This window comes from Mustelus asterias, chromosome 10 (assembly GCF_964213995.1).
Source record: "Mustelus asterias chromosome 10, sMusAst1.hap1.1, whole genome shotgun sequence".
NCBI classification, from domain to species: Eukaryota; Metazoa; Chordata; class Chondrichthyes; order Carcharhiniformes; family Triakidae; genus Mustelus; species Mustelus asterias.
Window position 1 is genome coordinate 2,970,294 of NC_135810.1, and position 24,354 is coordinate 2,994,647.

At 45.1% G+C, this 24,354-nt stretch overlaps 1 protein-coding gene across 1 annotated transcript in view; it reads right to left on the reverse strand.

Moving 5' to 3' along the window:
* itgbl1 (integrin, beta-like 1) overlaps positions 1-23,472 on the reverse strand; it is a 218,816-nt gene extending 195,344 nt beyond the window's left edge. The window contains exons 1-2 of the mRNA XM_078221548.1: positions 23,083-23,472; positions 13,471-13,673 (exon numbers count right to left, since the gene is read on the reverse strand). Of these exons, the coding sequence (XP_078077674.1) occupies positions 13,471-13,673; positions 23,083-23,162 (283 nt within the window). The 5' untranslated portion in view covers positions 23,163-23,472. The remainder of the gene's footprint in view (positions 1-13,470; positions 13,674-23,082) is intronic.
* Between the last annotated feature and the right edge of the window lie 882 nt (positions 23,473-24,354).

A 24,354-nucleotide genomic window follows, 5' to 3' on the forward strand; every position in this document is an offset into this window, starting at 1 on the left:
TTTTATATTGTTTCTGTGCTGTTTCAACCCAGCAGGGTACACATCAGCCTTCTCTTTCCTGGAGTTAAGAATCATAGAATCCCTACAGTGCAGAAGGAGGCCATTCGGCCCATCGAGCCTAAACTGACAACAGTCCCACCCAGCCCTATTCCTGTAACTCCACATATTTACCCTAATAATCCCCCTGACACAAAGTGGCAATTTCTCATGGCCAATCAACCTAACCTGCACACATCTTTGGACTGTGGGAGGAAACCGGAGCACCCGGAGGAATCCCACACAGACACAGGGAGAACGTGCAAACTCTGCACAGACAGTGACCCGAGGCCAGAATCGAACCCGGGTCCCTGACGCTCTGAGGCAGCAGCACCAACCACTGTTCAAACTTTCCAGCGGTTGCATCCCTACCATCCTTGAAAATGCTTTATTTCATTCCAGCTCCTGTCCCTGTGCCCTTATTTGGAAGATCGGGATGGTGACTGTGCACAGTCCTCCAAGTGTGGTCTGACCAAGATTCTGTTAGCCACTGTGCAGGTCTGTTGTTGCAACGTCAAGCTCCAGGGTGGGTTTGTGTGATGTACTGGATAATGTCTTGGCTGGGATCCAGCCCACTGTCTGGAGCAAGTTAAGAGAGGCTGAAGGGGAGTTGACAAGCTGCTTTCACTGTTGACTATTCCACTACTGCTGATATGTGCAATTTGTCTTGCAACATGACTTTGCAAACTTAGATCTGGAGTACATTATTCATCAAATAACGTTGATCTGACTGTTACTATGCATGACTTTCAGGCTGTGCTGGGTAAGAGGCTAACATTTGGGAAGCTTTCCAAACTGGTTTCAGCCAGACAGCTGACTGTTCGACAAAACCCTGAATGTTCTCATTTTGAAACTCTGAAGCTGAATGAACACACAGACAGGAGGAGGCCATTCAATCCCTGAAACCTCTTCCACTATTCATCTGTGATCTACATCCTCACTCCGTTCACCCACTTTTCTTCCATATCTCTTCATACTCTTATTCGCAAGAAATCTAACTGTCTTAGATATAAAATCATTAATCAGGGGAGGCAACGGCCTGGTGGTATTATTGCTAGTCTACAAATTCAGAAACTCAACTAATGTTCAGGTTCGAATCCTACCATGGCATAGAATCCCCAGAATCCCTACAGTGCAGAAGGAGGCCATCTGGCCCACTGAATCTGTACCGACCACAATCCCACCCAGCCGTAATCCCCATAACCCCACGTATTTACCCTGCTAACACCAAGTGGCAATTTAACATGGCCAATCAACCTATCCTGCACATCTTTGGGCTGTGGGAGGAAACCAGAGCACCCGGAGGAAACTCACGCAGACACGGGGAACATGACTTTGCAAACTTAGATCTGGAGTACATTATTCATCAAATAACGTTGATCTGACTGTTACTATGCATGACTTTCAGGCTGTGCTGGGTAAGAGGCTAACATTTGGGAAGCTTTCCAAACTGGTTTCAGCCAGACAGCTGACTGTTCGACAAAACCCTGAATGTTCTCATTTTGAAACTCTGAAGCTGAATGAACACACAGACAGGAGGAGGCCATTCAATCCCTGAAACCTCTTCCACTATTCATCTGTGATCTACATCCTCACTCCGTTCACCCACTCCACACAGTCACCCAACTCCACACAGTCACCCAAGCCGGGAATCGAACCTGGGTCCCTGGTGCTGTGAGGCAGCTGTGCTAACCACTGTGCCATCATGTCGCCCTTGGCAGTTGGTGGAATTTGAATTCAATAAAAAATGTCTGGTATTAAGAATATACTGATGACCATGAAACCATTGTCAATTGTCGGAAAAACCCATCTGCTTCACTAATGTCCTTTAGAGAAGGAAATCTGCCGTCCTTACCCGGTCTGGCCTACATGTGACTCCAGAGCCACAGCAATGTGGTTGACTCTCAACGGCCCTCGGACAACTAGGGATGGGCAATAAATGTTGGCCCAGCCAGTGATGCCCAGGTCCCATGAATGAATTATTAAAAATTGATCTGGCATTGATTTCTTGTTACAGGAGGGAGTTCCATATATTTCCATCATGTTTTGCCTGACAAGTGTTTCCCAATTTCTCTCCTGGTTTTATGGTTCTGTCCTCTTGTCCTGGACTCTCCGACAAGAGGAATCAATCCTTTCAAAATCCTAAACACCTCAATCAAATCACCCCTTGACCTTCCATATTCCAGGGAACACAAGACTAATTTATGGAATCTCTCTTCATCAACGAATCCTGGGAGGTTTTGGAACATTCTGGTGAATCTAAACGGCACCCTTTCCAAAGCCAATATCTCCTTTCGGAGGCAGGGAGCTCAGAGCTGCTCACAGTGCTCCCAATCTGGGCTCCTTTTCTATTCATAGCGCCTGAGGGGATAAATAAAGAAAGATCCTTGTATTCCTGTCGTGTTTTTCACAACCTCAGGATGTCCCCAGATCACTGTACAGACAATGTCTTTCAAGTGTGATCACTGTTGTGAGGCGGGAAATGCAGCATCCAGTTTTTGCACAGCAAGACTCCATAAACACCGATGAGGTCATGACTTTTTTTTTTCTTTTGAGATGATGGTTTCAGGGCAAATATTGTTCAGGACACTGAGGAGAATTCCCCTGCTCTTCTTCCAAATAATGCAATGGGGTAGTTGACCCCCCACCTGGGAGGGTCGATGTAGCCCCAGTTTATCATCTCACCTGCAGATTGGTGCATTCATATAGCACATTGCCAAGCGATGTCAAAAGCAAACCTATTTATCCTTTGAAGGGACAGCAGTGGAAGATATTCTATTCACCAGTAAGGCAATGAAGTTTTACTGTTCCCAAGGTAATGGCAGCAATTATTGGCTCTAACCCATCAGACAGAATCTCCCAATTCCTTTTGGAAAAATGCTCAAGACAGAGAACGGCTGAACTTCCTCCAAGATGTGTTCATCTCCAGCAGAGAGCAGGGCAAGTTTTTCAGCTGTGAGAAAAGAAGAGTTCCCTTTTAAATGTCACAGCAATTGGGTGCTGTTCGGACAGTGATGTGAAGGTAAAATATTGGGTGAAGCCTTCGCTGGAACAGTAACAGTGTGTTAACAATGTAAATGTTATTAAAACACAAATTGCCCGACAGCTTCAGGGGATGAGAATGTTTGCCGAGAGTTGGGAAGCTCCAGAACTTGCTGGACAATTTACGTCACTTCATACAAATGGGTCACTCTTCCTCAGCCTCCCTGTTATTTCTAAGAACTTGTTGAATTTTCAAATTAATTGCTCATTAAACTTGCCGCAGACAGTTAAGGCGTGTAGTTAAGAGCTCCCTTTTAACAATGTGATAATTATTAATGCAATACCAACCTACTTCGCTGACCCAGAAAGTGTACAATTTACACTGTGGAGACTTAATCCGCAGCTAATAAATTCCACTTAACATTGTAACAAATGTCAAATTATCATTCTAGGTTTATGCTTACATTTGTTTCTTTCTCTTTTTTCTCTCTTTCAATCCAGTCTTTCTTTCTGTCTCTTTATTTCACTTTCTGCCCTCGATTTGACTCTAATTCATTCGATTTCCATCTCCATCATCCCTCGGTTTCTTTCTAAGTCCTTAAATCCCATTGGTTAAGGAAATAGGCTGTTGGCCTTGTCATTCACTGAGGCTCCAGATTCCCCACCACACTGTTGTCAGCTCACATGCGCAGGGAACTAAAGGTATTATCTCCAAATTTGCAGATGATACAAAGTTGGGTGGGAGGGTGAGCTGTGAGGAGGATGCAGAGATGCTTCAGCGTGATTTGGACAGGCTGAGTGTGAGGGCATCTGCATGGCAGATGCAGTGTAATGTGGATAAATGGGAGGTATTCACTACCACAGGAAGTAGTTGAGGCCAAAACGTAATGTGATTTCAAGAAGGAATTAGATATAATTCCAACAGCTAAAGGGATTGAGGGATATGGGGGGGAATGGGGGGATCAGGATATTGAATTTGATGATCAGCCGTGATAAAAATGAATGGCGGAGCAGGCTCGAAGGGCCGAATGGCCTTCTCCTGCTTCTATTTTGTATGTTTCTATGTCAGTTACAGGACAAAATCTTATTGAGCTGTCGGGCGAGTGGGAAGTCCACTGAATGGAACAGCCAATGAGATGCCCCAGCCCAGCAAGATGAGATTGATTGTGATACCTTGATGACATTTATTTGGACTATAACTGATCTTGGAGTATTTCATGACCAGAAAGAATCAGACTCAATTCCCAATATTCACACCTCTCACTGATGCACAAAACATGCATTTGTGAAATGAGCAAACTTTGTATTTGTAACATTGGATATTGGAGCCTCTTGGGATGTAGATTTATGATATTAAACAAACATTGCCAAAACAATTTGATTTTAAGTTTTTATATTTATTGCATTTGCCCCACTACCTGCGCTGTTCTCTGTTTAACTCGATGCAAATTTTATTTTCCCTGCTTGCCATTCCCATCGTTTTGGATGGTTGATTTGATTTTGATTTGATTTATTATTGTCACATGGATTGGGATTCAGTGAAAAGTATTGTTTCTTGTGCGCTATACAAACAAAGCATACCGTTCATAGAGAAGGAAACGAGAGAGTGCAGAATGTAGCGTTGCAGTCATAGCTAGGGTGTAGAGAAAGATCAACTTAATGCAAGGTAGGTCTGTTCAAAAGTCTGATGGTAGCAGGGAAGAAGCTGTACAATGCTATCCTTAAGTAAAGCAACTGGGCCACAGAAGGGATTCACTAGCATGGCATGAGGGCTGGGGGACTTCAGTTCACTAATGTCCTTCAGGGAAGGAAATCTGCAGTCCTTACCTGGTCTGGCCTACATGTGACTCCAGAACCACAGCAATGTGGTTGACTCCCAACTGCCCTCCAAGGGTAACTAGCGATGGGTAATAAACGCTGGCCAGCCGGCGACACCCATGTCCCACGAATGAATAAAAAAAAGCTCAATGGAAGTGCTGGGATTGTTCTTAGAGAAGAGAAGGTGAAAGGGCAGATTTAATAGATGTGTTCAAAATCAGGGGTGGGGGAGGTTTTGAATGAATTATGTGTAGAATGATGTAGAGTTACATAGACAGTGCAACATAGAAACAGGCCATTCAGCCCCTTTGATCCATGCAGGTGTTATGCTGCAAAGTAGTCGCCCACAGCTCTTCTTCACCTCATCCAGTTCAGCCGAACTTCCTGTTCTTTTTCCTTCATCTATTTATCCAACTTCAATGGCCAAAGATGACAGAAATTAAAAACTTAGTTCTACCATGTCTCAAAGCAAAGGCAGCATGACACAACACAAATAAATCGATAGTTTTGGACCAGGTCAGATCTTGTCCAGTGTTTAGGATTCCTTTCCCTCCAACTGTAAGCGGTGGGTCATTGGCCACCACTCTTGCCTCGGAGCTAGAAGCAACTCGTTCCATTGGCAGAAGGATCAGTAACCAGAGGACATGGATTTAAAGAGAATAGCAAAAGAATGAGATTGGAGATGTATTTTAACCCAGTAAACTGTTGTGATCTGGAATATAACAGTGATCAGCCCAAGGGCAGGACCTCTCTTCATTTCTGCTTACCTCATGGTCCTATGCTTTCTCCTCAGTTGCTCACAAGAGCTTCTCATTTTCAATGAATAATATGTCTAGGGAAGGGAACATATGAATTAGTTTCATTGCTGGGCAGTACGGTGGCATAGTGTTTAACACTGCTGTTTCAAAGCGCCAGGGACCCAGGTTCGATTCCCAGCTCGGGTCACTGTCTGTGCAGAGTTTGCACATTTTCCCTGTGTCTGCGTGGGTTTCCTCCGGGTGCTCTTGTTTCCTCCCAGAGTCCAAAGAAGTGCAGGTTAGATGGATTGGCCATGCTAAATTGCCCCTTAGTGTCCAAAAGTTTTAAAGTTTATTTATTACTCACCACCCTCAATTTTTTCACACAGAGGGTGGTGAGTTTCTGAAACAAGCTGCCAGAGGCTGTAGTAGAGGCGGGTACAATTTTGTCTTTTAAAAAGCATTTAGACACTTGAGTAAGATGCGTATAGAGGGATATGGGCCAAATGGGACTAAGTTAGTGGTAAAAACTGGGCGGCATGAACAAGTTGGGCCGAAGGGCCTGTTTCCATGCTGTAAACCTCTATGACTCTGTCACAAATGGGCTTACATTAACACTGCAATGAAGTTACTGTGAAAATCCCCTAGTCGCCACACTCCGTTGCCTGTTCGGTTACACTGGGGGAGAATTTAGCATGGCCAATTCACCTAACTGCACATCTTCTGGATTGTGGGGATTCTGGGGCATCCAGATGAAGCCTATGCAGACATGGGGAGAATGTGCAGACACCACACAGACAATGACCTAAGCCAGGAATCGAACTGGGTCCCTAGCACTGTGAGGTAGCAGTGCTAACCACTGTGTCACCATGCCATGATGTGTAGGTTGGGTGGATTGACCATGGTAAATGTGTGGGGTTACGGGGAGAGGGCAAAGTGGAGGGCTTGGGTGGGATGCTGTTTCGGAGAGGCGGTGCCGACGTGATGGACTGAATAGCCTCTTTCCACAGTGTAGGGATTCTATGTTGACTTCCTGATGTGTGCTTTAAGGAAACACACTATTTTTCCCGGGTCCATCTGTCCATTGCCCCCTGAGGTTGCAGCTCTTTCACCCTCACAACCAACAATTTAGTGCTTCCACTGCTAACAATTACTCCGGGTGTGGCACCCTGACAAAAGGGCAAGGCCAACATTCTGAGATCTCAAATGCCCCGCCACCTGGCAATGCATTGCCTGAAAGGCTGGTGGAAACAGATTTGAGAATAACTTTCAAAATGGAATTGGATATAAACCTGAAGGGAGAGATTTGAAGGGTCGAGGAAAAGGCCAACAGGAAAGGGACTGAAAGTGGTGCTCGTTTGAAGAGGTGGCCAAGGCACAAGGGACTTACTGGCCTCTACTTGTGTTATATCATTCTCAGATTCTACTTGCATGAACTGTCTGAACTGGGTCATCTTTTAATCTCTCTATTTTTGAGCAATGTTCCTGAAAGTTGCAGTTTCGATCAGAAAAATACACTGAAAACAATATTTAATGACATCACCCAATGCCACAACTTGTTGGAACACCAGCGCAGAGTCCCACCATCCCTCCGATATTCCAATCATTGTGTTAATGTTAGATCAGAATGCACAAACATTGCTGCAGCTCGCAAACGGTTAAGAATTTTAAAACAATGACACATAATGTAAGGTCAGGAGCATGTAATTTACCAGAAATACAGTTAGGAATGACAGTTAATTTTGTTAGGAGGCAGTGATTATCATCATTATTCATGTGGTCGGGTTGGGTAAAAGCCATAATCTCAGGGTTACTGGGTTCTTACTGGTTGATTGATACAACAAACAGCTGGCAAAATGCGTGTAGGATATAATTTAAAAAACATTGTCTCTTTGTGTTTTTATTGTAACCTTCATGAATCAGCACAGTATTAATAGTTTTTTTCTAATAGAACCAGATGTATGTTAGGCAAATTTGTAGTGACATTCCTTTCGTCCAAATCCCACAAACGTTTCTGAAGAGACAATTAGGGAGATATAAGGAGACAGAAATCCCCGTGTTTATTCCATTTCTTCAGAATAATGAAGAGTTTCAATGAGTAAATGGAAATAAATCTATTACCATTCTTCAATGAGTTCATTACTCGAGGGCATAAACTTCACGACAAATGACCAAAGAAAGAGGTTTCAACAATGATTGTTATCAGAAGGAGAGGGAGAAGGATAGATGGATAAATAGATGGTCTTGAAGTGATGCAGGGGCTTTATTGACCCCAGAATCTCCCAAAGAGAGTTGAAGGGACATGGTTGACCCCATGGCTACATGTTTGACAAACCCTATTCCATGATGGATTCCCTAAGCTGGATGCACAGTCTAGTTTGAGAAAGAAGATACCAGATTTGCCCCTTGAGGGCCAGACACTAACTTTGCATCAGCTAGCACTTGAATATTGCCTCATCCAATGGGCTGAATTTTCTTTGCCGTTCCAGCCAGCAGGATTTTCCAGTCCCGCTGAGGACAGGCCCTCTTCCATGAGTTCCCTGTTGACAGCGGCAAGGACAGAAGATCTCACCACTAATAAATCCAACTGGGAATTCAAGAGAAATGGCTTTACACAGAGAGTGGCAAGAATGTGGAACTCACCACCACAAGGTGTTGTTGAAGTGAGTGGTATAGATAGATTTAAGGGGAAGCTGGATAAACTCAGGGGAGAAAGGAATAGAACAAAGAACAAAGAACAAAGAACAATACAGCACAGGAACAGGCCCTTCGGCCCTCCAAGCCCGCGCCGCTCCCCGGTCCAGGATTGAATCCTGAATCCAGGATCCCCGCCCAATTTTCCAGCCTATCTCCATACCAATATCCTATCCACCGAGCTGTCCCTCACAGCTACGATGCTTTGTTCATTACAACCTATTAACATACCCCCACCCCCCCCATTCCAGCCCATGTGATCTCCAGGGAGAGGCGAAAACCCAGAGTGAAAAACCCCAGGGCCAATATGGGGAAAAAAAAATCTGGGAAATTCCTCTCCGACCCCCTGAGGCGATCGAAACGAGTCCAGGAGATCACAATGGCCCCGATCGGAAAATGCTTCCCAACCCTAGTCATTTCCACTTCCACGAACACCATATGAATCCCCTGCCCCCGAGACAGGTTCCCAACTATCCGCAGTCTCACTCTGTACTGGCACCAGCAAGATGATCGTAGAATGAAGCCTTGAAACGAGAAACCAGGAATAATTAGCCCGCGCCGCTCCCTGGTCCAAACTAGATCACTCTTTTGTATCCCTCCATTCCCACTCCGTTCATATAGCTGTCTAGATAAGTCTTAAACGTTCCCAGTGTGTCCGCCTCCACCACCTTGCCCGGCAACACATTCCAGGCCCCCACGACCCTCTGTGTGAAATATGTCCTTCTGATATCTGTGTTAAACCTCCCCCCCTTCACCTTGAACCTATGACCCCTCGTGAACGTCACCACCGACCCGGGGAAAAGCTTCCCACCGTTCACCCTATCTATGCCTTTCATAATTTTATACACCTCTATTAAGTCTCCCCTCATCCTCCGTCTTTCCAAGGAGAACAACCCCAGTTTCCCCAATCTCTCCTCATAACCAAGCCCCTCCATACCAGGCAACATCCTGGTAAACCTCCTCTGTACTCTCTCCAAAGCCTCCACGTCCTTCTGGTAGTGTGGCGACCAGAACTGGACGCAGTATTCCAAATGCGGCCGAACCAACGTTCTATACATCTGCAACATCAGACCCCAACTTTTATACTCTATGCCCCGTCCTATAAAGGCAAGCATGCCATATGCCTTCTTCAAGAAAGATATGTTGATAAGGTAGAATGAAGGGGGGGGTAGAAGGAGGCTCATTTTTGGGGCAAAAACACCAGAATGGACCAGTTGGGCCGAATGGCCTGTTACTGTGTTGAACAAAGGAGGGACATCCATCAATCAGAATAAATATCTGAATGGAAGTAGGAAATGCCAAGCAGTAATGAACATGTTCAGGAAGACTCACTCAACACAATGCACACACTTGACATAGGAACTGCAAAGGCGAGGCACCAATTGCAGTCAATGAAACCACCAATATTCAAGGCTCCATGGCTACTGTCACCCAATCCTAACTAACAAAACTCCAGAACAAACCAGCTGCCTTGGCCTCTGACCCATAGTTCACTCAGTGTAAGTTGACTGATGTGATTGTGCACTCAAATATACAGTAACATAGAAACATAGAAACTAGAAGCAGGAGTAGGCCACTTGGCCCTTCGAGCCTGATTTGCCATTCATCTTGATCATGGCTGCCCCCCATATCCCTTGATCCCTTTAGCCCCAAGAGCTTTTTCTAATTTCTTCTTGAATTCACACAACGTTTTGGTCTCAACTACTTTCTGTGGTAGCAAATTCCACACATTCATCACCCTCTGGGTGAAGAAATTTCTCCTCACCTCAGTTCTAAAAGGTTGACCCCTTATCCTCAAACTATGACTCCTAGTTCTGGACTCCCCCACCATTGGGAACATTCTTTCTGAATCTACCCTGTCTAACCCTGTTAGAATTTTATAAGTTTCTATGAGATCCCCTCTCACTCTTCTAAACAATCAGTGAATATAATCCAAACCAACTCAGTCTCTCCTCATACGACAGACCTGCCATCCCAGGAATCAGCCTTTTAAATCTTCGCTGTAATCCCTCTACAGCAAGGACATCCTTCCTCAGGTAAGGACACCAAAACTGCACACAATACTCCAGGTGTGGCCTCACCAACGCCCTGTACAATTACAGCAAAACATCCCTATCCCAATACACAAATCCTCTCGCTATGAAGGCCAACATGCCATTTATTGCCTGCTGTACCTGCCCGCTTACTTTCAGCAACTGATGCACGAGGACTCCAAGGTCTCGTTGTATATCCATCTCTCTCAATTTACACCCATTCAAGTAATAATCTTTCTTCCTATTATTGCTACCAAAGTGGATAACCTCACATTTATCCACATTACACTGCATCTGCCATGCAGATGCTCACACACTCAGCCTGTCCAAATCACGCTGAAGCACCTCTTCATCCTCCTCACAGCTCACTCTCCCACCCAACTTTGTATCATCTGCAAATGTGGAGATAATATATTCAGTTCTCTCTTCCAAATCATTAACATATAATGTGAACAGTTGGGGTCCTCGCACAGATCCCTGATGAACCCCACTAGTCACTGACTGCCAATCAGAAAAAGACCCATTTATGCCAATTCTTCACTTCCTTTCTGCTAACCAGCTTTCTATCCATCTCAAGACATTACCTGCAATCCCATGTACTTTAGCCTTAAACAATAGTCTGTTATGTGAGACCCTGTTGAAAGCCTTCTGAAAATCTAAATAAGCCACTGGTTCTCCTCGGTCAACTCCACTAGTTATAGCCTCAAAAAATTCCAATAGATTCCTCAAGCATGGTTTCCATTTTGTAAATCCATGCTGACTTTGTCTGATTATACCACTGCCTTCCAAATGCCGAGTTATGAAATCCTTGATAATGGACTCCAGCAACTTCCTCAGTACCAACGTTAGGCTCACTGGTCTATAGTTCCCTGTTTTCTCTCTACCTCCCTTTTTGAATAGTGGGCTTACATTAGCTACCCTCCAATCTGTAGGAATTATTCCAAAGTCCAAGGAATTTTGGAAAATAACCAACAACGGATCTACTATTTCCAGGGCCATTTCCTTAAATACTCTGGGATGAAGATTATCAGGACCTGGAGATTTATCCACCTTTAATCCCATCAATTTCCCCAAAACCATTTCTCTCCTAATGCTGATTTCCTTCAGCTCCTCACTAAAACATGTTTCTCTCAGCACTTCTGGCACATTATTCATGTCTTCCTTTGTGAAGACTGAAGCAAACTACAAATTTAATTCCTCAACCATTTCTTTATTCCCCGTTATGAATTTTCCCATTTCTGACTGTAAGGGGCCTACATTCATTTTTGTCAATGTTTTTCTCTTTAGATATCTATAGGAACTTTTACAATCAGTTTTAATGTTCCCTGCTAGCTTACTTTCATACTCTATTTTTCCCTTCTTAATCAATCCCTTGGTCCTTTTTTGCTGAATGTTAAACTATTCCCAATCCTCAGGCCTATTGCTTTTTCTTGCCCATTTGTATGCTTCTTTCTTGAATTTTATACCATCTCTAATTTCCCTTGTAAACCATGGTTTGGCCACAAATCCCTAACCACTCTTGCACCAAACAGGAATACACAACTTCTGGAGTTCACCTATTTGTTCTTTAAATGCCTGCCATTGCCCATCCACTGTCTTTCCTTTCCGTAACTTCGTCAAACATTGATATAAATATACCCTGAACTGTTCAATTGACTCATTAAATATTTGGATATATAACTAAATACTATAGTTTCACTGGATATATGTATATGTTCAACAATTAAAGTCTGCATTCTCTCTTCTTCCAATAAAATTCAACTCAAAGAACACAAATTCTGTAAAAAAATGAAGAACCGTAAAGATTTGACTTTAAATAATAGCACATCAGCCAAATCACGGCCAATATTTAATTTATCTTCATTTGTGGATAGCCGGCATATTTTGGTGACTAACGTTTGCAGCCACTATCTATAAATGGGAGTCTCAGTTCAATCCTGGTGTGATCCAACATTCAAACAACCTGGCCAAGCACAACATGTCTGTGTGTTATGTTTATCGGTTTGCTCGTGTGCTTGGGGCATGTGGGGTTGCCAACTCTGGGTGGATGCATGCCTGGAGGCTTCATGATATGTTCTCCACAGCTCCACCCCCAAATCCCATGATTGGCTGCCCGCCATGATCATCCTCATGGTGCTCCACCTCCCCATTGCAATTGAAAAGTGAACTGAACCTTCATTACCCCACTGGATAAACAGCCTTTTTTGCCTCCCACCTCCAATCCTTCCATTATTGGCCTTTTGGCTGAGATCAAGCATAGGACCAAGTGTGAGATCAGATGTAATACCTGTTCTGGTCAGCTTGGAGCTGGTATGTTGCTCTTGTGGGGACCATGAATTGGATTCAATGTGAATTTGAGTTGGTTTTTGGAGCAAGCAAGGAGATGGATTCAGGGCTTGCCCTGTCCATTCTGCACATTGGCTTTGTGACTCTAAGAAAGCAACAAGGTGAAAATAAAAAAAGAATAAACTAAAGAAAATTAAAACCAAACTCAATCTTATATTTGAACACTCTGTGATGTTTCTCCTGTGTTTGATGTCAGCTGTATCCTGGAGATTAATACTTCATTTCTCAAACCTGGAAAAGTTGGCAAATAGAACAAAGAACAAAGAAAATTACAGCGCAGGAACAGGCCCTTCGGCCCTCCAAGCCTGCACCGACCATGCTGCCCCGACTGAACTAAAACCCCCCGGACCCTTCCGGGGACCATATCCCTCTATTCCCATCCTATTCAGGTATTTGCCAAGACGCCCCTTAAAACTCACTATTGTATCCGCTTCCACTACCTCCCCTGGCAGCGAGTTCCAGGCACCCACCACCCTCTGTGAAAAAAACTTGCCTCGTACATCTCCTTTAAACCTTGCCCCTCGCACCTTAAATCTATGCCCCCTAGTAATTGACTCTTCCACCCTGGGATAAAGCATCTGACTATCCACTCTGTCCATGCCTCTCATAATCTTGCAGACTTCTATCAGGTCTCCCCTCAACCTCCGTCGCTCCAGTGAGAACAAACCAAGTTTCTCCAACCTCTCCTCATAGCTAATGCCCTCCATACCGGGCAACATCCTGGTAAATCTTTTCTGTATCCTCTCCAAAGCCTCCATGTCTACTAATGGCTGGTAACTTAGTAACACCTGGCTTCAGATACTGATGCAGTAGAAGTGGCTTACCACCGCAGATCTTCCCATCGTAGCTTTCACACAGCCAGTCCTGGCACTCACAGCGAGAGCCATAGAATTTGTCTGGTTCACTGTCAAGGCAGACGCACACTCCACAATCGCACTGTCCTCGGCCACTGCAGATCAAACCATCCAGAGAGCGGCAGAATTTCTCTGATGTCTCCAACGATAACTTGCAAGTCCCAGGGGTTTGCCTTTAAATGATATTGTTGCGGGGTGGGGAGGGAAGAAACATCATTTTAGAACAAATTGGACCCTTGGAAACATTCGACGCTCACCCGACTTCCTTCACCTCAAAAAATGCACAGAATCATCATGCTAAACAGGAATCACATTCTTCACAAACCAGCCTCCCATCCATTGACTCTGTCTACACTTCCCACTGCCTCGGCAAAGCAGCCAGCATAATTAAGGACCCCACACACCCCGGACATTCTCTCTTCCACCTTCTTCTGTCAGTAAAAAGATACAAAAGTCTGAGGTCACGTACCGGCCGACTCAAGAACAGCTTCTTCCCTGCTGCTGTCAGACCTTTGAATGGACCTACCTTACATTAAGTTGATCTTTCTCTACACCCTAGCTATGACTGTAACACTACATTCTGCACTCTCTCCTTTCCTTTTCTATGAACGGTATGCTTTGTCTGTATAGCGCGCAAGAAACAATACCTTTCACTGTATGTTAATACATGTGACAATAATAAATCAAATCAAATCAAAATCACATTGTGTGCAACTCAAACCTTGTGAAACGGTGCCCAAGCGCTCCGAAGCCGGACTCACCGCTGTGGTTAGGCCCTCCCCGACACCACCACCACTCCCACCGCCCCCCGCCACCACCACCCCACCCCACCCCCCTCCCAGTACTGGTGCGCAACTGACCAGAAAGGTGACTGAGTGTGTGAGGATTGTGGTACAGAGCGTGCCTGAGAGACGAGCGTAGAACACTCCTGTTCTCTTTCAGTTCTGACGCTCAATTGTTTTTGGGAGAATGGAGTTTAATTTAGACAAATGAGAGGTGATGCATTTTGGTAGATTGAACCAAGGCAGGACTTACTCAATTAATGGTAGGGCGTTGGGGAGAGTTACAGAGCAAAGAGATCTAGGGGTACATGTTCATAGCTCCTTGAATGTGGAGTCACAGGTGGACAGAATGGTGAAGAAGGCATTCGGCATGCTTGGTTTCATTGGTCAGAACGTTGAGTACAGGAATTGGGACGTCTTGTTGAAATTGTACAAGACATTGGTAAGGCCACGCTTGGAATACTGTGCACAGTTCTGGTCACCCTGTTATAAAAAGGATATTATTAAACCAGAAAGCATGCAGAAAAGATTTACTAGGATGTTACCGGGACTTGATGGTTTGAGTTGTAAGGAGAGGCTGGATGGACTGGGACTTTTTTCGCTGGAGCGTAGAAGGCTGAGGGGTGATCTTATAGAGGTCTATAAAATAATGAGGGGCGTAGATCAGCTAGATAGTCAATATCTTTTCCCAAAGGTAGGGGAGTCTAAAACTAGAGGGCATAGGTTTAAGGTGAGAGGGGAGAGATACAAAAAGGTCCAGAGGGGCAATTTTTTCACACAGAGGGTGGTGAGTGTCTGGAACAAGCTGCCAGAGGTAGCAGTAGAGGCGGGTCCAATTTTGTCTTTAAAAAGCATTTAGACAGTTACATGGGTAAGATGGGTATAGAGGGATATGGGCCAAATGCGGGCATATCTTAGGGGTTTAAATAAAAAGGGCGGCATAGACAAGTTGGGCCGAAGGGCCTGTTTCCATGCTGGAAACCTCTATGACTCTAATGTTGCCCATAAAAGAATTAATGAAACATGTGGTAATTATTAGTGGTTCTGTGTGAATGTAGGAACGGCGACTGGATTTATAGTTAAACCATTCGATGATTTGTGAAATAATAATGTATCGATTTGTAAACATCTAAATATTTCCTCTTTTCACTTGGGTCTTTGGTGGTAATTAATGCCGTGTTTGCAACTTGTTGCAGCATGTGCAATGGCCCAGTGGCATTATCACTCGAAACTCCAGAAACATCAGCGAATGTTCTGGGGACCCGGGTTCGAATCCTGCCACAGCAGACGGTGAAAGTTGAATTCATGAAAACAATTTCTGGAATTAAGAATCTACTGATGACAATTAAACCATTGTCAATTGTCGGAAAAATCCATCTGATTCACTAATATCCTTCTGGGCGGCATGGTGGCACTGGTTAGCACTGCTGCTTCACAGCGCCAGGGACCCGGGTTCGATTCCCAGCTTGGGTCACTGTCTGTGTGGCGTTTGCTCGTTCGCCCCTTGTCTGCGTGGGTTTCCTCCGGGTGCTCCGGTTTCCTCCCACAGTCTGAAAGACGTGCTGGTTAGGTGCATTGACCGTGTTAAATTGCCCCTTAGTGTCAGGGTGACCAGGTAGAGTAAATGAATTGGGTTACAGGGTTAGGACCTGGGTGGGATTGTAATCAGTGCAGACTTGATGGGCCAAATGGCCTCCTTCTGCTCTGCAGGATTCTATGATTCTAGGTCGGATTCTTTAAAAACACTAATTATTGATTGTGCAAAACATTTCTCCGACAAAAGTTATTGAGGGTGAGGCTCAACTGAAAGTTTTAGAATTGGGCTTGGTAGATTTCAACAGGAAATGCTGGATAAACTCAGCAGGTCTGGCAGCATCTGTGGAGAGAGAAACAGAGTTAACGTTTCAGATCTAAATGATCTTTTTTCCAGAACTGTTCCAGCTTACAGCTCCATGCTAAGCTGGTCTTCATGGACAGCATTGGGTGGCTGGACTCATACAGCCACCACAACAAAGGTCCAAAGATCAACTGAGTGTCGGATGTGAGACTGGGGGGAGGGAAGCTGCACCCCGACAAAGCTGCAGGGAAAGCTCACAGACCAGGGGGTCAAAGAGAAACCGCATCGTTCACTGGAAGGGGAGGCACAAAGACTCCAGATGTGGGTAGAGGTCCCAGCGGGGCATGGCAACATGGGCACCTTGCGGGTGATGGTCTCAGAGGGTGGTAGGGGGGTTGAATTGAGGAACAGATTTCTCCTTGAAGCTGCCAGCCTTTTGGCTCTGGGTTGCTGACATCCTGCACGGTCTGGTGACGACAGCTGGGCTGGAGAGAGTGATGTGAGTGAGCTGGACTGGGCTTTAAATATGGCAGCAGGACCTTCGAACCCACCAGCTGAGGGCAGGGGGGACGAATCAGCTGCCGGCCCACCAGGAGTGTCAGAGGGGAATTCGTTTTTGTGTCTCTTAACCCTCCGACTCCTCCTTTTACAACCTTATTTCTATTTATTAAAGCTTAAAGTTCAAGTTTTTTTTTAGTTTATTTATTGCTGTCACAAATAGGTTCACATTAACACTGCAATGAAGTTACTGTGAAAATCCTCTAGTCGCCACACTCCACCGCCTGTTCGGGTGCACTGAGGGAAAATTTAGCATGGCCAACGTGCCAAACCAGCATGTCTTTCGGACTGTGGGAGGGAACCGGAGCACCCGGAGGAAACCCATGCAGACACGGGGAGAATGTGCAGACTCCACACAGACAGTGACCCAAGCCGGGAATTGAACCCAGGTCCCTGGCGCTGTGAGGCAGCAGTGCTAACCACTGTGCCACCGTGCCGCCTTTTAATATGCCTGTGCATTATTAATGAGGTTCTACGCACAGAATCCGCGGGCTGGATCCCGTCCATTCTGGTCACCTGCCCATCCCCACCGCAACATTTAGCAGGAAAAATGGAAGCTGAATGATGGGCTTTCTTCAAAGAGATGGATTGAGCAGAGCCAAGGTCTGTTCCCTGGCAGTGGAAAGGTACGGCAAACACAGACAGGATTCCCGGTATGACAAAAGAGATAGAGATTAGGACAAGGACAAGATAGTGTGCTTATGACAGACGTTAGATGTGTTATACAATGGAAAACCAGACTGAATGTAGAAGATTCAGAGCAGAGGTGAAGAAAGCAAGTAAGAGAGGCAAAGAGAGAGTGTGAAAAGAGATTGGCAGTTAACATAAAAGGGGAACTCAAAGTCTCCTATTGGCATATAAATAGCAAAAAGGTGGTAAAAGGAGGAGAAGAGCCAATTAGGGACATAACAGGGGAGGCAATGGCCCAGTGGTATTGTCACTAGATTATTAATCCAGAAACTCAGCTAATGTTCTGGGGACCTGGGTTCAAATCTCGGCATGGCAGTTGATGGAATTTGAATTCAATAAAAAAAATCTGGAATTAATAAAGTAAAGTTTATTTATTAGTCACAAGTAAGGCTTACGTTAGCACTGCAATGAAGTTTCTGTGAAATTCCCCTAGTCGCCAAACTCCGGTGCCTGTTCGGGTCAATGCACCTAACCAGCACGTCTTTCAGAATGTGGGAGGAAACCGGAGCACCCGGAGGAAACCCACGCAGACACGGGGAGAATGTGCAAACTCCACACAGACAGTGACCCAAGCCAGGAATCGAACCACCATGGTGGCACAGTGGTTAGCACTACTGCCTCACAGTGCCAGGGACCCAGGTTCAATTCCAGCTTCGGCTGTGTGGAGCTTACATATTCTCTCCATGTCTGCATGGGTTACCACCGGGTGCTCCCTCCCACAGTACAAAGATGTGTGGGTTAGGTTGATTGGCCATGCTAAATTGACCCTAGTGTCAGGAGATTAGTAGGATAAGTGTGTGGGGTTATGGGAACAGGGCCTGGATGGGATTGAGGTTGGTGCAGACTCGATGGTCTGAATGGCCTCCTTCTGCACTGTAGGGATTTTATGATATTGACAACCATGAAACCATTGTTGATTGTCGGAAAAGTCCATCTGGTTCACTAATGTCCTTTAGGGAAGGAAATCTGCCATCCTTACCCGGTCTGGCCTACATGTAACTCCAAAGCCACAGCAACGTGGTTGACTCTCAGCTGCCCTCTGAAATGGCCGAGCGAGACACTCAGTTCAAGGGCAATGAGGGATGGGCAATTAATGCTACCAGGAAGCGACGCCCATGTTCCAAGAATAAAAAAATGCATGGATTCTGGGGAATAGCTGAGGTTTTGAAAGAATGTTTTGCGTCTGTCTTTATCAAGGAAAGGAATGCTTCCATTGAAAGGTCTGTTGACCTCGGACGGGATTTTAAGGTTTTGAGACCATCAAGGCCGTAATATCCCACTGGGCCAAATAGCCTCCTTCTGTGCTGTAACAATTCTGTTTATCTGTGATTCTACTGCCAGTACATGCATCAGACACATTGGGTAGCAAGCTTTGAACTGTCTGTGTGGAGTTTGCATGTTCTCCCCATGTCTGCGTGGGTTTCCACCGGGTGCTCCAGTTTCCTCCCACACTCCAAAGGTGTGCGGGATAAGTGCATTGGCCATGCTAAATTGCTGCTTAGTGTCCCGGGATGTGTAGGTTAGAGGGATCAGCAGGGTCAATTTGTGGGGTTACGGGGATAGGGCCTGGGTGGGATTGTTGTTGGTGCAGACTCGATGGGCTGAATGGCCTCCTTTGCACTGTAGGGATTCTATGATTCTTCATATTGAGGTTGGCTCTGATCTGGAATGCTGTATCTGAAAAGTAAATTAAACACACGCTTCGACAACGTGCAGGGTTCTGGGGAAAGGCTGAAATATGGGATTAAATTGGATAACTTTCTCAAAGAGCTGGCACCAGCACAATGGGTCTTCTGTGTTACAAAATTGATTCAATAATTTAACATAACAATTAAGATGACATTAACTAATTATATATTTCACTCTGTAAGCACCCTACAATGACAACTTGCATTCATATAGAAACACAGAAACTAGAAGTGAGAGGAGGCCATTCGGCCCTTTGAGCCTGCTCCACCATTCATTTTGATCATGGCTGATCATCAAATTCAATATCCTGATTCCACCTTCCCCCCGCCATATCCCTTGATAGAGCACCTTTGACATAGGATAACATGTGGGCGGCACAGTGGCACAGTGGTTAGCACCGCTGCCTGCTGGTGCCAAGAACCCGAGTTCGAATCCTGGCTTGGGGTCACTGTCTGTGTGGAGTTTGCACGTTCTCCCCGTGTCTGCGTGGGTTTCCTCCGGGTGCTCCGGTTTCCTCCCACATTCTGAAAGACGTGCATTGACCGTGCTAAATTCTCCCTCAGTGTACCGAACAGGCACTGGAGTGTGGCAATTTGGGGATTTTCACAGTAACTTCATTGCAGTGTTAATGTAAACCTACATGTGACACTAATAAATAAACTCTAAACATCTCAACGGGCTTCACAAGATTAGCAAACACTGAGCCACATAAAGAAATGTCCAGATAGGTGACCAAAACTGATTGGTCAAAGTGTTGGGTTTTAAGAAGCATATGAAAGGAAGAGAGGTGAGTAGACAGGCAGAGAGATTTAGGGAGGGAATTCCAGGATGTAGAACCCAGGCAGATGAAGGCCCGGCTGCCAATGATGGATGAAAGGAAGTGGGGAACATACAACAGCCAAAATTCTAAGAGGATTGGAGGAGGTTCCAGGGATAGGACAGAGAAAGGTCATGGAGGCTTTTCAACATGGGTTTCAAATCAAGACTTTGCTTGATCGGGAGCCAATGTAGGTTAGTGAGGTGACGGCCTAATGGTATTATCACTAGACTATCAATCCAGAACCTTAGCTAATGTTCTGGGGGTCCGGGTTCGAATCCCACCACAGCAAATGGTGGAATTTGAATTCAATTTTTAAAATCTGGAATTAAGAATCTACAGATGACCATGAAACCATTGTCGATTGTCGGAAAAACCCATCTGGTTCCCTTTAGGGAAGGAAATCTGCCGTCTTTACCCGGTCTGGCCTACATGTGACTCCAGAGGCACAGCAATGTGGTTGACTGTCAACTGCCCTCAGACAACTAGGGATGGGCAATAAATGCTGGCCAGCCAGCGACGCCCATGTCCAATGAATGAATTAAAAAGTAGGGCTGATGGGGAATGGGACTTGGTGCGAGTTAGAATTCAGGACACCAGAATTTTGAATGAATTCCAAGCTTACAAAGATGGACTGCCAACCAGGAGAGCTGTGAAATGGTCAAGTTTGGAGGGAATAAAGGCATGGATGAGGTTTCAAGTGGGAAGGAGACGGGAAATATTATGGAGGTGAAAGCTAATGGTCTGGATGATGGATTGGATGTCGAGTCAGAATCTCACTTCAAGATCGAATTGGAGTCCAAGGTTGCAAGCAGTCCAGTTCAAGCTCAGAGGGCGATCAGAGAGAGGGATGGAACCAGCGGCGAGCAAGAAAAGTTTGTGGCAGAATCCAAAGACAGTGGGCGGGATTTTATTCCCTCTCCGCGGTGTGTTTTGTGGCGCTGGGAGGCAGCACACCGCTCGCTGGCGGCAGGATCTTATGGTCCAATCATTGTCAAAGGGGTTTCCCATCGAACATACCCCTTGCTGCCGGGAATCCTGTGGTGGAGGTGCACCGTTGACAGCACCGTCAGATCTCGCCGGCTTGAATGGCAGCAAGATTTTGCGAATGACTTCTCAATAATTAGCTGGAGGAACCTTCCTGTTCATCCAATACTGGATGTTGTGGTTTATTTCTATTGGCCAGTGACCAAGAAAGTCAATAAGTCTGCCAATTGTAGGGGGACTTTTTTCGAAATTATTTTAAGAATATTTCCCCCATCAAATGAAACTAAAGAATTACTAGTTTTCATAGACTCACAGAATCTCTACAGTGCAGGAGGAGGCCATCTGGCCCATTGACTCTCTCTGACAAAGTACCTTACCCAGGCCCTTTCTTCCACCTATCCTCATAACCCCACACATTTATCATGGCTAATCCATCTAACCTACACATCTAGGGACACTCAGGGGCAATTTAGCACAACCAATCTACCCTAACCTGCACATCTTTGTTTAAAACTGACCCTGAGTTTCCTTAGGCTAATTCTTCATTAGTTTTGCTTTGGAGATTCAAGACAGGCCACCAACACCTTCTTAAAATGTATATAGCATCTTTCACAACCTTGGGACAAACTTTGAAGCACTTTGTAGCCATTGAAGAGTGGTCAACGTTATAATGAAGGAAACACAGATGCAAATTTACACACAGCAAGATTCCACAAGGAACAATGTGGTAATAGTCAGATAATCTGTTCTTGCGATGTATATTGAGGAATACACATTGACCAGCACACTGCGGAGAATTCCCTTGCTGTTCTTCAGAACACTGCTATGGGACCTCATGTCCACCAGAGAGGGCAGGTAGGGTCTTGCTTTAATGTCTTATCAAAAAGCTGGAGCAGAATGTCCCTCTGTGCTGCACTGGAAGTCTCGGCCCAGATTTTTGTGTTCACATCTCTGGACTGGGTCTTTAACCCACAACCTCCTCACAAAAATCACAGAACCCCTACAGTACAGAAAGAGACCATCTAGCCCATCGAGTCTGCACCGACCACAATCCCACCCAGGCCCCACCCCCATATCCCTACACATCCACCCGCTAATCCCACTAACCTATGCATCTCAGGACACTAAGGGGCAATTTTAGCATGGCCAATCAACCTAACCCGCACATCTTTGGACTAGGAAATGAGATAATAAAAGATAGCCTTGCCTGCACTGCCCAAGCCCTGAGAACAAATGAAAGGAAAACACTGAAGTAGACTCATTAGTGAAGGTCAATTGGTTGACTCTATTATTGAGATGTAATTAATTCACTAAATTTACCACGAGGTGGTCTATTTTATCACCAGCAATAAATTATCAGACAGTAAATTACTCTGCCATCGCGTTTCAATGTCAGATGTGTTTTGCTGTCTCCATGTGTTATACTTTCTCCACTTTGATTTGATATATTGTTAATGCATCGAAAGTCACATTAAAGATTAATTCACCCAAATCCTTACCATTTTTAATATGTGAGACAGCCCCTACGCTTCAATCACTAATAATATCCTGTAGCCTTAACTATTAATAAATTCTCCATCGCAAAAGCATTTCTGTAATTTTTTTTGAAGCAATCTTTCCAGCACTTAATCCCTGAAATCTCACACAACTTCCCAAAAGCTGAGCAGGAATAAAAATCATTTGTTTTAAGTACCGGACTTGTTCCAATATTGAAGTTCATGCGATGATTCTAACTGCCGATTAGCTGACTAAGGTAGCAAGATGATCTCTTGGATCAACTAAGATTTCTTTGTCCCTATCAAATATCTGTAACATTGGATGATCAGGTGAGGAGATAGATTCACAACGATTGATAACAGGTACAGTTTGTTTGCGAGCTTTTCATTCTGTCCTCAATGAAACACTATCCAGTCACCCAGTCCACATCAGGTTTCAATTAGAAAATTGTCAATCTGGACAGCGCACAAACAGGTGATAATGAAAGTTTTTAATTGTCAACTCTAGTACAAAGTCACAATTTTCTTTTAAGAAAGCGATATGTACATCTCTAATATTTTTACAGGTGTGTAAATTCCCCTATTTCCCATTCTCTGACATATAGAGCTTTCATTACACGGCAGCTGATTTTTTTCTCAGATATTAGCGATCCTATACACAAGGGTTTAACAGATCTCCAGAATAAAAGATAACGACGCACCCCAGGACTGCTGTACTGTACTCACCTATCCAACTGCAAGAAGCTTTGAGACACAACCACAACGCTTAGCAACACTATGGAATATACCAGAACGTCTGCGTGCATGTTTAGGCCGAAGGTGACAAGCTTAAACTGTTAATGTCTGAAGGCTCCTCGGGCATTCTGTACCGGGGAGGCAAGCGACCAAACTGAAGCTCACTTCAGATGGGCCGAGACTGCCTTAAATCTTTATTGGCTTCTTACTCAACACATGCAAGTGTATCTGATTAGCTTTGGCCGTGTTGAAACGAGCAAGACGGAATGTTAGTGCCAAAAGAGCCAAATTCCAGAGATGTAGGGTAGATAATTAGAAACACTTGTCCAGCCAGATGGTTCATCGCTTGCAGTCAGCAACTCCAGAATTTATTAAAACTGCAGAAAAAAACAGGTTTCTTTTTGGTTTTCAGCTTGTCCATGGAAAATGTATGTATTTCCAGCTCCTGTCTCAATCACTGAAAACACATTGGATTATTGTTTCATAGCAACCACTGCCTCAGGCCCACTCCCTATAAGTGACCTCTGCTCACCCCTCACCGCCCTCCCCTGCCCATCCTGCTGAGGGCGGCACGGTGGCACAATGGTTAGCACTGCTGCCTCACAGCGCCAGGGACCCAGGTTCGATTCCCAGCTCGGGTCACTGTCTGTGCAGAGTCTGCACATTCCTTCCGTGTCTGCGCGGGTTTCCTCCGGGTGCTCCGGTTTCCTCCCACAGTCTGAAAGACGTGCCGGTTAGGGTGCATTGGCCATGCTAAATTCTCCCTCAGTGTACCCGAACAGGTGCCAGATTGTGGTGATTAGGGGATTTTCACAGGAACTTCATTGCAGTGTTAATGTAAGCCTACTTGTGACACAAATAAATAAACTAAAAGTAGTCATCTCCAAAAATGGATAGGAATCCTCTGAGATCCAAACTGCAATCACCACCAGTCTGCTTTCTGCCCTTGGTCCATGGATTTCAGCCAATGAGAGCTCCCACCGGTCAACAGGTAACAGACCTGTTGCTTTCAATAACTGCCAGGGAGGGAGGACCAGACCAGCCTACTCTCTTGTCAGGAAACTGTGACTATTGTCCAGTATGCATTCCCTCCTATAAACACTTACAAATTCCCTCCAAGTAATGAGACATCTGAATTTGGACTTAAATTCCTGTTCCTTCATTTTTGCTCCATCAGAATCCTGTCATTCCCATCCTATATTCACTGTGAGAGCCCAGGGCATCACAAACACTGCCGCTGTTCCAGAACTAGGCCCAGCACCA